The sequence below is a fragment of the Salvia splendens genome, chromosome 19 (assembly GCF_004379255.2).
Source record: "Salvia splendens isolate huo1 chromosome 19, SspV2, whole genome shotgun sequence".
Taxonomy (NCBI): domain Eukaryota; kingdom Viridiplantae; phylum Streptophyta; class Magnoliopsida; order Lamiales; family Lamiaceae; genus Salvia; species Salvia splendens.
In genome coordinates this window covers 26,828,344-26,843,767 of record NC_056050.1, presented here as the reverse complement: position 1 = coordinate 26,843,767, position 15,424 = coordinate 26,828,344, and the positions used below count along the sequence as shown (strand labels likewise).

The 15,424-nt window shown below is 33.0% G+C and overlaps 1 protein-coding gene across 1 annotated transcript; it reads right to left on the bottom strand.

Annotated features, from left to right (window-relative positions):
• Positions 1–1,325: 1,325 nt before the first annotated feature.
• On the bottom strand, positions 1,326–8,400 carry LOC121780286 (truncated transcription factor CAULIFLOWER A-like). The gene is made up of 8 exons (XM_042177833.1): positions 8,068–8,400; positions 5,984–6,062; positions 5,353–5,417; positions 5,144–5,243; positions 3,799–3,840; positions 3,024–3,065; positions 2,590–2,723; positions 1,326–1,676 (listed from the first exon to the last, which is right to left on the bottom strand). Exons 1-8 carry the CDS (start codon positions 8,250–8,252, stop codon positions 1,556–1,558), a joined length of 768 nt encoding a protein of 255 aa, XP_042033767.1. The 5' UTR covers positions 8,253–8,400; the 3' UTR covers positions 1,326–1,555.
• Positions 8,401–15,424: the final 7,024 nt, after the last annotated feature.

The following is a 15,424-nucleotide window of genomic DNA, read 5'->3' as shown; positions in this document are numbered from 1 at the left end:
TCAGTGATAACATTTCAAATTATTTTCTAGTGTTGGAATTTACTTTCTCCTCATTTTACCCGAAATGTATGGAAATTTATTAAGTCTACTGATGGAAAAATCATTGTATTATGGTGTTTTGGGGACCAAACTTATTCTCTCTAGAAAAGAAGATCTTGTCTACGTTCAAATCTTGCAGCTATTTCAATGGTGTACGTGATAAATTTCATAAATTTAAATGAGTAAATGAAAATGAAAAGTTTATAGGGATGTCACTCGAGCCAGTCTGGAGGATTACGAGCTAATTGAGCTGAAATTTTATCAAGTTAAAAATTTACAACCCGCATGTTCGTGTTAACCCAACGGACTAATCAAGCTACAAACCGTTAATTAAAATTATCGTATATTTGTTTATTAATTGTAAGGATTCTAATTTCTTATAAATAGTACTCATTTACATCCTTAACAAAATAAACGATAAAAATAAAAATATATTTAGCATAAATTATAAATAGAAAATGAATATATACGATTGATATAAGAAAATGTGTCAAATTAAGAAAAAAACAAGGAAATATAATTACTCACTCCGTCTGCCATTAGCCCATTAGGAGTCCCATTTATGGGCGGCGCGAGTTTTAAGAAATGTTAAGAAAAGTGAGTGGAAAAAAGTTAGTGGAATAGTGGTCTCACTTGTATATATTAGTTTTAAATGAAATGTGAGTGAAATGAGTTAGTGGAAGGTGGGACCCTATTACCATTTATGGTAACAGTGAACCGTGACTCCTATTCGCGGACAGACTAAAATGAAAAAACGAGACTCTTATTCGCGTATAGAGGGAGTAATTCTTAAGCACCAATTTACATAGAAAATTTTAATTCTTTTCCCGTTTTAGTTTGGAACAATTATAAATTTCGTACATCTTTATAGTATAAGACATATATTCTCCAGGGAAAAGAATGTAGAGAAATGATTCGAATGAAAGAATGCAATATAGAAAAAAAAAGTAAATATATTTATGCGCAGCCCATCGGGATAGCCCGATTCCTAATCAAACCCTTATATTTCCAACCAAGAAAACAATTTCATCAAGGAGTTCGGGCTAGCCCGATTCATAATTAAACCCTTAAATTTCCACCCAAGAAATCAATTTCACCAAGGAAGTTATGTTCAAAATTCTAGCTAGACATAGAAAAGAGAATTGAAAGTATCAAAGTATGTATAATAGATCAATTTTCAAAGCTTTATTCTAAATTCTTCCCCTTTTTGGGATAAGGCTGCAAATGTACAAAGATAATTTACATAATCCAAAATTAAACTAAGTGGGCCCACGGGAAACAAATAGTTTATCAAAAACATTTCCACACACATATTTTAAGTTCTCAACCATTCAATTCTATACACATATTATACCACACACATAATAAGGTATCGACCTTAATAAATACAAGTAATTTAATTAATAACACTCTCTTATTTGTTTTCCTAGTTTAGCCTAGGATTATAAATAACACAACAATAAAGTACATAAATAAGATGGATCGATGCAAGTCATTTTATCATCCTATATTTCTTTTATCCATCTATGTGGTGTAGCATCCACGAGGGTATTATCGGATTTGAAAATTGATTTTGGTGTAATGTCGTGCCAGCGTTAGCTTCGCCGTTTTCTCCTTCGATTGGGTAAATCTCGTTCCTGTGAATACAACAGAAGCAGAAAAAAGATTGACAGGAGCTATATATTCTAAAATTTATTCAAAAAATTATTTTAATTGATTGGTTAATTGATAGGATCATTTGAGTAATATGGAGTATTAGACAAAAATTGAATGCATCATAAGACTCTTCAAAAAACTGGCCGATTTTGCCTGTGTCCGCCTATGAGTAGAATAGCATATAGTAGTAACAATTAGGAGCCTATGATATGGACTTACTTATAAATGGTCATTCTTAAATTCACAAGTGATGTAATTTTACTTCTATTAACCAGCATTCTTGATGAGGGTAAATAATAGAAATCCGATGCGGTTTAGTTCGGATCAAATTTTCACATTTCAGATATTTTTCTCATCCCTAATACATGTAAAACTTAATAAATGAAGTATAAATTTTGCCCATTTCAAAATTAGGTTTATCGAATCAAAAAATTTGGACCTATATTTAGAAAAAAAGAGGGTTTTAATCTATGCAAAACTAAATCTTAATAAAAAAACGCAGAATAAAATTATACGCAGGACATTTTTAGGTTATTGTTAGTTTATTTTTAGGTCATTTTAAAAAAAGATGACCTAAATATTTAGATTTGGGTTGCATTTAGAAATGCATCCAAATATTTAGATTTGGCTGCATTTTTTTATTTAGATTTTAATTATTTTTTAATTATAAAATTTTAATTATTTTATAATTACATTTGATTCCCTCCCACCATTTATAAAACAAAAAAGTACCTGACCGTACGTTAAGTTCCAACAAAATCTAGTGTAATATAGTACGAACCCTAGACTGCTCATCAATGTGACAACCATATTTTAGACCAACCCCTATTTATTTTATTTCTTTTCAAAAAGAAAGTTATAGACTTTATAGTATACAACATTTATTGAATTTACCTGATGTTCAAGGTACCCATATGCTGTGACTGACCAAAACCAGAAGAGTTCAAGTCATGGTTTTGCTGTTGTTCCATCGCCGCCGTCGTTGCGGCCGCTGCCGACGCCGCCATCTCTTTCTCTCTCTCCTTTATCTGTATATACATAATAACTAAAATGCTAAATTTCACTACAAACAATGACTAGCTATACATACATTAGGTTTATAAGCTGGATTTTGCTCTTTTAATAATTTGTGTTCTTTTCAAATAAATATCTAAAACTTATTTGAGTCGGATTGCACTTTAGGTTTTTATATTACTTGAGTCATTTTCATTTATTATGACGACAAATAATATATTTAATCTCTTTTAATTTATTATATCTCCTAATTTATTCTATTACTATTTAATCATGAAACACACCATTCTTAAACCATAATGTTATAATATTACCTTCTTGGCTAGGATGTTGTTTTGCTCCTGCAATGCCTTGTCCTGAAACAATGCAGGTTTGCATCAGAGAATCATGTGATTGTATGTGAAGAAATATAGTACAAGCTTTTGGTCAAATTGAATGTGACATTTAAACTAATTAAACTCATGTATTGTAGAATGAAACTTCAATTAAACTTTTTACCTCAAAACTTCTACATTTGAATCTCTTTCTTTGGTCAAGAGTGGTTTTATATGAGTTGAGTTGGGGTTGGCAAGAAACATCTATTGTACATGAATGCTAGAGACAATTTTTATTGCTAAATACATCTATAAAAAAGTAACTTGATGTGAAAATTAAAGTAATTTGAGCAACAATTAATTTCAGCAAATTTTGGACTTCCGTGACTAGCCATGAAATCTATGTAATTTAGTTTGAAAATACATGAAATGGCGTTATTTTTGACGTTGTATTTCTTAAATTCGACGTTGAATAATAGTACGTGCCTAATAGGATAAAATAAGCCCTATAGATCTGCCAAAGAATAACCACCTTCCATGGAAAATTGACACTAATTCTTAAAATTTATGAATTTCAAGACCACTTTCAAAGTTTATGAAAAATACTAATTTCCCTTGAAATATTAATAAAGACCAACATCATTTTTTTTCTTAAATTTCAATAGACTCCTTGAGGAATTAATTTTGTTTACTCATATTATGTAAATCTAAACATTTATTATTAAAGCATGCATGGATTTTATCTCTAACAAATAAACATGGATTCGTTTCTTACCTTTTTCTGGAGCTCCGAAATGGACTCATTCATGAGTTGGTTCTGCAGGTAAGAATTTAGAACATATAATAAATAAATAAATTATACTCCGTCCTGTCTTATTTAAGGCGATTCCTATGAATACAAGATTAAAGAAGTTGATACTTAGTGAGTTAAATTGAAAAAAATAAAGTAAAAATTATAAAATAAATAAGTGAAGAACAAATGAAGCATTAGAAATAATCAAATAAATAATTAAAATGAAAGTAAAAATATCTATGGTCGCGTGCTTAGTGGTTGTGAGCTTGTGATAAGTAAGCAAACGTTCGTGTGCTCATGCGCTAAGCACGCGGCTGATGCGCGACTTTGTGTTTGAGCACGCGAAACGATTTTTTGACAAGTGGCCACCCATTTTCAAATTTTCATTTACTTTAAAACCATTCTTGACACCTTTGATTAGACATATAACCCTGACCTCATAAATACATTCTTGACATCTTTGATATGACTATAACTTTGCTGTCAAATATTTAATTTTAATCCATAATATAAGTATTAAATACAGTATTAGTAGTAGTTCTTTATTCCAATTTCCAAGGGAACTATTTATGTCCTCTTTCATTTTCTCTCTCACATAATGATCTTATTTTCATGTTGATGATTTAGCTACTAGGGGAAGCTACTTTTCACATTTAATCAAATAAATAATTGAATATTTTTGTTTTCTTTATTAGAGTTTTCAATTACGTATTCTTAATGAAATGCTATAAATTAAGTAAAATTAATTCAAAAATAAAATTGCAATTAAAAGCCTTGAGATATTCCAAAATTACCATACTATTTTATCTATTTAAACTAATCATAAAAGTAAACAATTAATCCTTTAGTATGTTCAAATAATCATTGTAATTGAGAGAGATACCCATTATTTACTATTCTTTCTAATCTATATAAGATTTGCACAACACGCTTGTAAGTGGTATATGTAATTAACATCGCAATCCCAACAAATAAAACTTAAGCCATATTATAATGAAAGTTTAAGAATTTACATTATACAGTATATAATTTAATAATCTTTTATCATATGATGGATTAATATTGCCAATTTCCAATAAATCAGATAAAATATTAATATTAATATATTATAATAGAAAATAAATTAAGTATCCTTGTACTTAAATATCACTTGCAATTTTCAATGTTTGGTTACAATTTACAAACAAGAAACACATATGGAATATATAGCATCAATTATCTTTCATAATTATGTCATTATTCCCTTCTTGAAATATCATATTTATTTTTCATCATATGACTTGAATGTAATTTTCAATTTTAGAAACAAAAAAGGCTGAAAATTTACCTTTCGAGTACGGATATGTTTAAGAGAAACATCAAGTTGATGTTCCAAGTTTTGCAGCTCTTTCATGCTTAGAGAGTCCAGATCTTCTCCCATATAATGACTTCAAATAATTAAATAAATAAAATAAAACTGATTGTGTTTATATAGTAAAATTAATACTACACATTATAAATTAATTAACCAATATATATGAATTAATTATGACCCACCTCTGGTTTCTCTGCAGAACCTCCACCCTACCCTTAAGCTTAGCATGCTCCAAAGTCCAGCTTACCTATCAAAGTCAAAGTATATATATACCATGTCACATTATAAATAGAGGAATGTTATAATTCACACATTATCTGACCATTTTAATTCATGTTTAGGGTTATTTATTTTATTTACAAATTACTTACAAGTTAAAGATTAATATGTTCATTTTACCTATAACTGCCAATAAATGAATAAATAAATCTAGAATTTCATGTTATTTATAAATTGATACCGGCAATAAAATTTTTAAGGTATTTGAATTGAACTAAATGTATAAAACAAACACGCAGTGCAATGTACACTGAGAGTGGTGCTTACGGATGCTACTCATGTAAATTATGCAACATAGCTATGTATAATGAACGAATCGATCTATGGTTGTTGTTACTTAATTTGGACTAGACAGAGTAATGCTCAAGAAAGATGCACAAATAGGATATTTATCATAACATTATTAATATGAAAAACTAAATTTATAGATTGTAGAAAAGTGATTCTAGTATTTATGCATAAACATAATGGTATTTTAAAGAATGTAACACTTTGCTTTTCAATAATGCAATGATAATTTAGGTTTATCTATACCGGTGATTCAAGGTCGGGCTCTTTTAGCTGCCTTTCAGCATAAGAACATCTTTCATATCTTTCAAGGATCCTTTCCATGCTACAGCCAATGAAAACAAGAGTTAGGATTTAGAGCCAAAATTTTAATTATTTTAAATAATAATATAGGAGTACATAAGATGTTTGCAAATAAAATTACTTTTTGCAATTAAATCACAACTTTATTAAGTATAGTGCAACACAAAAAAAATAACAGCTAGTAGCATCTTTCATCATTCACGTATATTTATTGCATTTATACAATTATCATAAAAGCTTTACTCATAGCAGTTACAAGTAGATCACTTTGAATGTGAGGTAATAAAATAAATACTCATTAACAAGTTCATACAGACAAATATATATCCAATAACGAAGAATTCCAATGTACTACTACCAAGTGGAGTAGTAGTTTGATATAACTACTAATTAAAACTAAAATATTCACTCAAAGTATAATAAGAATAATATATTAGTAATTCACATAATTACAATCACCTTATAATTTCAAATTATTATCGAGCAATAAGCAATTCATTATAAAATACTAGTATATATTTACAATCACCTTATAATTTCAAATTATTTTAAAAATCCAACATAGAAAGTAAATTGCAAGTATGAGTGTAAAAAATGTACATTTAAAACTCATATTGTACTTTTTTTAGTTCATTACTGATAGTAATTCTAAATTCAAATTCACCTAATTAATTTGGCAAAGAAATAGTATTAAAGAGCAACAAAAAAAGTCAAGTTAAACTAAAAAAATATGAATCTTTGATTGTTTCAGGAAAAAACAAAGTGAATAACTAATTTTTAATTTAAAAAATATAAAATATTATATCATGCTAGTTATAATAAAAATTCCAATGGGGGACAGTGCCCTAAAACATTTGTATATTAGAAAATCTGTATATACAAAATCTAGTAGTATTATAATTTTAGTATACATGCCTTCTCAAATATTCATATAAATTTAATATTTTAGAAATAATTAAATTCATTCTTAAAGCTTAAGTGAAGTCAAGTACTAATAAACTTCAAGTGCATTTTCTTAAAAAACCATGTATTAAGCAAAATAAACATGGTTTAATTTGTTGTTTTGAATTTCTCAAATCCAAGATAAATAAATATATATATACTTGTTATGCTTGGCATAAATTCCTTCAAATATTTTTACTAATATATACACCAATAAACCAAACAAAGCTTGAATTTTATGATGTAATAATGAGTGTTATTTAAAAAAATGAATATATAGGAATAAAAGAAAAATGGCACAAAAAACGATAAAAATGAAATGAAATGAAAGTTTTGCATGAAAATACAGTCAGTCTGCTTTGTATCAATCAGAAACTCAGTAGTAGTATTTGGTTATAATGTACTTACATAAAACACACACACACACACACAAAAACTTTACTCTGGATACCTTCCAACAAAACTTTCAATTATATATCTATATCTATATCCTAAATCAACTTCCAAAACTAAACAAAATACAGAAAACAGCAAAAGAAGGTAACTAGAATAATGATTCACAGCATTTTTCCCCTTTAGATGCATAAAATTTCCATACATACATATAAATTTGTGTGAGAAACAAACTGCATTAAAAAACTCAAACAATGAATCGAACACCGCAGAATACATATATGTGTGTGAGAGAGAAACAAACCTCATAAACAGTAATGAAGCAAACGCAAATATATTTAAAAAATCAGTTAAAAAATCAGTTAAAAACAGCTGAAACTCCAACAATCGATCGAAAACCCTATAAGTGTGTGAGAGAGAAACAAACTGCATAAACACAAACAAAATCAAACATAAAAAACTAATTAAAAACACCTAAAACTCAAACAATCGATCGAAAACCCCAAAATTTTAGAAATAAGTGTGTGAGAGAGAAACACACTGCATAACGAGAAAGGATAATCAAAATCAGCTAAAACTCAAACAATCGATCGAAAACACGTGTGTGTGAGAGAGAAACGCAGCTAAAACTCGAATCAATCGATCGAAAACCGCATAAATTGAAGAAAAAAAACAAAAACAAAAAATCATACCACGAATCAGTCGCGTATTCGAAGAGCTTCCCCTTGGTGGAGAAGACGATTAATCCGACATCAGCGTCGCAGAGGATCGAGATCTCATGCGCCTTCTTCAACAATCCGGATCGGCGCTTGGAGAAGGTGACCTGGCGATTGATTTTGTTCTCGATTCGCTTCAGCTGAACTCTCCCTCTCCCCATTTCTCTCTCACTCTGAGTGCGTGTATGTGTGTGTGTAGGAAAAGAGGGGAAAATAGCGTGACCTACTTATGTGTATATATATATATGTGGATGTTATATATATATATGGGGAAGATGATGATGAGGAGGAGTTGCTCTCGTTTTTACCGTTTCCATGTACATGCTCTGTCGCACTCCCCACCACTCAGATATTTTTTTTCCTCACTCATTTTAGTAAAAAAGGCCACATATACATACATGTATAATTACTCCTCATTATAGTATATAGTTAATCTCTCTCTCATAAAATTACATGAGTATATACATATATGCGTGTAAAAAGAATGCACTTGTTTGTTGTTAATTTGTTGGTGTGTCTCTCTCGGTACCTTTTGTGAGGAGCATTTTTTTGTATATATGTACATATACAAGGAAGAATTGTCAAAAAAATTAAAAATTTTGGTCAAATTATGGTTTGTCTCGTAATTTTGATAATCAGTTGGGTAAGCTATGACTTTAACTCCCTTTGTCGGTGAATATGTGTCTCGTATTTCTTTTTTTAGATGTCTGTCATTACATGTCTCATATTTCAATTTGATAGGTCCGACGGTTGTCTTTCCCCGGATTTGTTTTGCTTGTTTCTCGTGAACTCTTTGATGCTATGTGTTTTTCTATGATGCACGGCTCGCCTTCTTGTGGCTTGATCATTTTAATTTTTTCGAAAAAAATGTCTCAATTACCTTCGGCCGGGAGTAGTACTATTTAGTTTAGTGGATCTTACCTTCCTAATAACTCATGCACTCATATTTTATCATACTTGAATATATAAAAATGCGAGTTTATATCACTAACTTTTTAATCCTTTTTTTGCTATATTTATTAAAATTTGAACCTAGTCGGTGTTGGACAAGTATTCACGGACAGACGGGGTTAAGTTTACTCAATTTTCCCATGGAAGTATTTTCTATTTGTAATATGCCGTTGATTTAGGTCGTACGTGTTTCCAATTGATAACGTGGTTGAGTTACTTGCAATGTTCGTAGAAAAAAAAGAGAGAAGATAAAATCACTAGCAAAAATCGCTAGCAACCCCGTTCACATTGAATTTTTAAGATGCCACAATACATACAATTCCATTCAAATTAGACCCTATTGATTATTGAAGTTTCCATTCAAATTTGAACAAAAATCACAATTTATTCGGGCAATTTTCCTCTTCAATTAACCGGAATGTACTTTGTTTGTCACTCACTGTATGTATCTCGGTGCCTTTATGAGAAGCATTTATTTGTATGTATATGTGTGTGTTGTGTGTGTTTTGGAATATATGAGAGAACAGTACTCAGATGTAGACGACAGCGGTTTTCGAAAACCGGAGGTGGTTTTATGAAATCGCTGTCGCGCTCTGATTGGCTGAGGAGGTGCGTTTTGTCTACGTGTCGTACTTCCATTTCATGCGACCTTCGTCTCCGTACGGTGCGGCCACGTGAGCTCTGTACGGTCGCAGAATATTTCTCTGACTTTATTTCCTGTATTTTAAATTACGACAATTATTTCATTATTTCGATTTTGATTAGTGGAAATTTACTTGACAATTACTCAAAATAAAGTCGTGAAAAGAAAAGTCTCAATGATCCTACTAATTAGCTTTTGCGGTATACCTTATTGGTTTATAGCATTAGGTTTAGGGACTAATTATCAATAAATTTTTTAGGTTGAATTATAAATGGTTTAGGGAGTAAATATTGAAAAATAAAAATCTTTGGGCACGATTTACAAATATTGTACAAGTAATCACAAATACAAATGAATAAACCAAATACTCCCTTCGTTGTATAGCAGTGAAGACATTTCTTTCCGGCATAGAGATTAAGAAAATGATGTGTAATGTATTAAATAAAAAGATAATAAAGTAAGAGAGATGACAAAGTAGAGAGAATAAAGTAAGAAAGAGAGAAAAATAAGTGACAAAAAACGTGTTATTTTTACTAAAAAGGGAAATGACTCCACTACTATGAAACGTACCAAAATGACAAAATGACATCCACTCCTATGGAACGGAGAGAGTAATTGTTTAGCAGTTCGTTATAATTTATTGGGGCTGAATAACACTGATGTGAAAATCCGAATTCGATCGATGTGGATATATATTCTGATTTATTTTGTAGATCGTGATGAATACTAGGCATTAGAGCACCCGCAACGCGTGCCGCCGGCGTTCCGCGTGCCGTTCCGCCGGAACGGTTTCGCCGCGGAACGCGTTGCGGCGCTGCATTCCGCTCCCGTCCCGTTCCCATTCCGTGCCGGGTGCCGACGGCACGTAACGCGGCACGGAACAAGCCGCCACGCGCCTGGGCGACGTGGCCGATCCCCGTGCGTGCGTGCTTCCCACTCGCCGGCCCGCGAGTGGGACACGTCAGCAATGACGCAATAATTATTTTTTTTTTATAAACATCGAATTTTTTAAAAAAGTTTTTTTTTAAACGGTAACATTACCGTTTTTTTTAACTTTTTCTTAATTTTTTTAATTTTTATTTTATTTTCTTATTCTATAAATACACCTAATTCATTCATTTTATACACAACTACACATCTATTCTTCCTACATCAACATCAATTTCTCTCCAATTTTCATATTCTATCTCTTCAAAAAATGTCCGGCGACGGCAATTACGGTGGTGGCGGCGCCGGAGGGTGGGATCTCAACGCGTTCGGCGATTGGGAGACCATGTACAACACACTTGGTGGTTCTGGGTCATCGACGCCGGGCACGCAGGGGTCGGCGACGCCGGGTGGGTACCAACCACCCACTTTCGATGTGGATGCCTACGCTCGAGGCTCCGGCTCGCAGCTTTCCCAGGGTTTGTCCCAGATTCGGGAGGATATCCCCGTTGAACCCACTCAGGGAGGAGGCCGAGGCGGTGGAAGCTACAGGGCTGCGTCTGAGGCACCCGAGGAGGATGAGGAGGAGGAGCCGGAGGATCTGGGCCGGCATCCCTACACCAACGAAGAAACAAAGGCGGTGTACACCGCCTGGCTCACCGTCTCATATGATCCCATCGTCGGCAACCAACAAGCCGCCAAGTGCTTCTGGGAAAAGGTCCGTGATGTCTACCACGAGACTAAGCCGAAAGGGGCCCGGAAGCGCAAATATACAATGCTTCGTGCTCACTTTGGCCGAGTCGATTTACAGGTCAAAAAATTCTGCGGGATCTACTCCACCGAAGCGGCGCACTACCAAAGCGGAGCTTCGGGCGCCGACATACTGAGGGCGGCTTTGCGCGCCTTCCACCAGGACACCGGTGTACAGTTCAAATATGTTGATATTTGGCAGCTCGTCAAGGACGAGGAAAGGTGGGCCGGTGGTGTCCGCTCCAGCTCGGGATCAACCTCAAAGCGGACGAAGCACACGACGAGCGGCCAGTACTCGTCTGGTGACGCCGATGCGCCCAGTGATCGTGACCCGCAGGAGGTTGGGGTTACGGCCGCCGAGTACGAGGGATCTAGCCGTGGGCGCCGTCGTCCGCAAGGGACGAAGGCGGCGAAAGCGGCTAGAGCGAGGAAGGGCCGAGGAGAATCAAGCCAGTCGGCCTCGGGATCGGGCTCACAAGGAGGCTCGAACACACTTATGGTGGCGTACATAACCGCCACAATGGCGGACACTTCCCGCTTCTCGTACGCCCAATACACGGCCTGGTGGAACGGAATTGTGCATATGGCAGGACTACTTGGTCTTCCCCCTCCCCCTAAACCTCGACCGCCTCCGGAGGATGATTCGCCGGCGGAGTAGTTTTTTTTATTTTCCCACGTTTAATTGTGTGTTTTTTATTGTGTGTTTTTTATTTTTTAGGATTTGAATTGTGTGTTTTTTTTAATTTTTTAAGTTTAAGTTGTAATTTTTTTTAATATTGTGTGTTTTTTAATAAAGTATGTTTATTTTTTAATAAAGTATGTTTGTTTTTTAATAAAGTGTGTTTATTTAATTTAATTTAGTTGGAAATAAAAATAAAAATTGAAATAGAATGAATAGTAATTTAAGGAACGGTTAAGGAACGGTTAAGGAACGGAGGGTTGCAGGTTCCGTTCCTTAGTTAAGGAATGGAGTAAAAAAGTACAGTGGGGCCCTCAAATAGTGGTTTAAGGAACGGTATAGGAACGGTATAGGAACAGCGTTGTGGTTGGCCTTAGAGTAATATTTTGATGCTAGAAAAAAAATATTTCAATGATATTTTGATGTTTATAAATCGGGACGATCTCTCATGCATTTTGCAGAATAAGGCGGTGGGAGGAGACGACAGTCGTTGAAAAACTCCTTTCGATTTAATTAGTAAATTTTATTTTGTGATGCATTTTTATTTCTTGAATTCTATAATGCTTATGTGAAATCACCTAAAATTAGATTTATAACTTCATGAGACACTTTTGGAATTTTCATTTATGTAGTGAGATCACGTATTAATGTTAGTTGGTTAAATAGACTGTCCTAGTTTAGTTATACATAATGAGTCTGTAATTAGTTGTAAATTGTACATTATGGTGATTAACATTTATTGTCCTTGGTCGATTAATAACAATAAAATGAAATAATCTTCTTAGTTATGAATAAAACAACTACATAGTTTAAAATTTTAAAAATAAATAATTAAAAGAGCAAAAAATGAAAACATTTAAAAATACAGAATTAGTAATAGATATTTGAAAAATATAATAAAAAATAAATAAAAATTTAATCTTAGAATTAAAAAACATAATTAATTGGATTTTTGAAACAAGTAAGAGAATTAAAAATGTGATGTGGCGAGCCACGATTGGTTGCCTTCACAGCGTGCTTAAGCATGCATCAACATAGAGGAAGTGCACGCTTTAGCCATCTGTTGTGGCATGTTGAACGGATAAACTTTAAGCACTCTGATGTAGATGACTTAATAAACTAAATATTTTATTTTACCTACATCAATACATTATAATATAAAAGATTATAAGTAATAAAAATAAGTGTATTAAGTCATGAAATTGTAAATAGATTAAGTCAACCAAAGGATACTTGTGGGTTATCTATCAATGAGAGATGATTAATTAACATAATATCCTCTTTAATTAATCTGTTTATGTAGCTTGTAGTTTATTAGTAGTATCTACCAAAGTTGCACTTTGGGATCGACTATTTGCCATATTCATATTGGGCACAACATTACGGCATGAAAATGCTAGCACGTAAATAGATCTTTATATTTCGATTGCAAATGCATTTCTATTCATTTCATTCGAAAAATAGAAATCAAAAGGTCACTATAACCATAAATGTTTTTTTTAATGTTCCAAAAACATGATCTTAGCCCAAAAGTGACTAAGATCTAAACAATATGAAGATGCGAAGTAGAGGTCCCACAAGTCGAGATCATCCATTCTATCAAGTGGAAAAAAAGATGATTAAATACACTAAAGGGAGAAACGAAAAAAGACCAAAACCAACCACCAGAAGAGTTAGATCAACCCACATCTCTACGTCGGAAACGGAAGTTAGGATATCCTAGTTGGTCCATCCTAACTAGCGCCTTCAGGTACCGAGGCGCAAAGATTGGATCAAAATATGTGAGGTGTTTGGTGAGAAAAATCCAAAAGGATAGTAGTACTAAGTGGTGAGAAAGTTAGGAAAATAAATTGATACATGTGGAGTCGAAGGAGTCGAACGATCCCATCCTGCGACAACTCCACCCCAACTCTCTGTGAATGTGGTCCACTTCCGATCTTTGTGAATATGGTCCAATCCTGGGTGCCTCTCCATTTCTTCTTCCCGTGCTTTCTTTTATGGTCATCTTTGTTTGCATTAAAGATTAATAATAGTAATTCCACAATTACCTCTGTGATTGCTCGAATTCGATCTATTTGATGGATGAGAAGCCTCTTATCAACTAAATTGCACCTTATCATCGTTTCAGGTCGTATTTGTTATTGTCTGTTGTGTTTAGCGATCAACATGTGTCTTTTTCGCAAAATAGACATAGTATACTTTATTTTTCCAACCGAATCCGATATATCATTAATAGAACTTTTTTTATCACCAAAAATATTTGAGCATGCCTATATCACTTAAAAGTTCCACAAAAAGGTGTTACAATGATCACAATAATTTGCACAACATGTCGAAAGTGATAATCAAGGCAAAAAATTCATGACTTTTTATAACAATTTAATCTATTACAAAATTGAAACAAGAAAAGTGAAGAAAGTATGGTTTGGGTACTTGGATTTAATTGGGTGACCAATTTAGTTATCATATATTTAGATGATGCCTTCCTTTCTTAGTCGTTTAGTGTTGGGTCCATTGACTAAATTTCACGTGAAAGTGTGTACTTTTTTTATGTTGTCGACATATCATTTGTCTGCTCAATATTTGCAACATTTATTTTAATGCGTTACACAGTTGTAATGTGACAGTTATCTCTATTGTCCTAGCTAATGTTGGTAGCAAAATTTATATAATTTAATCATGCATTTTAATGCTTTTGTACAAACTGGAGAGGGCACTCTAGGCCCACTTTGCCTGTCACCAACTTACCATTTACATTTCTTCTATGTAGGTCACAATTTTTTTTCGTTTGGGGATATAGAGAGGATTGTGATAAAATAACAATCAAATTTTAAATAATACTCTATGTAATATTCAAGATGACCCACCTCTTAAATTAGATGTGATTTTTAAATTTGTTGAGTATGGTAACATAGAAAGAAAAATACAGTTAAACACTTCCATAACGAAAATGCAGTTGAGTACTAAACTCCATGTTTGTTTCATTCTTCAAGAAAGACTCACCAAGAATAGATTGTTTTAAAATTTTTGGAATTAAAGATTATCGATGTGTATTTTACAATAAAGAGTCAGAGACTATAGAACACATCAATTTCAGCTGCAAGTTCTTTAGCAGACTTTGGTAATATTATTGTGTTTGTTGGAACATTTCTTCTTCGTCTAGCAAACTTTTGACGAGTTGTAGATAACGATGTTGTATGTCGTCTCATAGTCCATATGGTCAGTAAAGCAACGATTACTTTGACGTCTTCATTCTCGACGTAGAATTAGTGCTATAATTTTTCCTCTTGGGGAACAACTTACCGACGACTTGAATGACCTTAAATTCGAACGACCGATGATCCGAATGACATCTTGATCATGTTTGGTGTTTGAACCAAGTG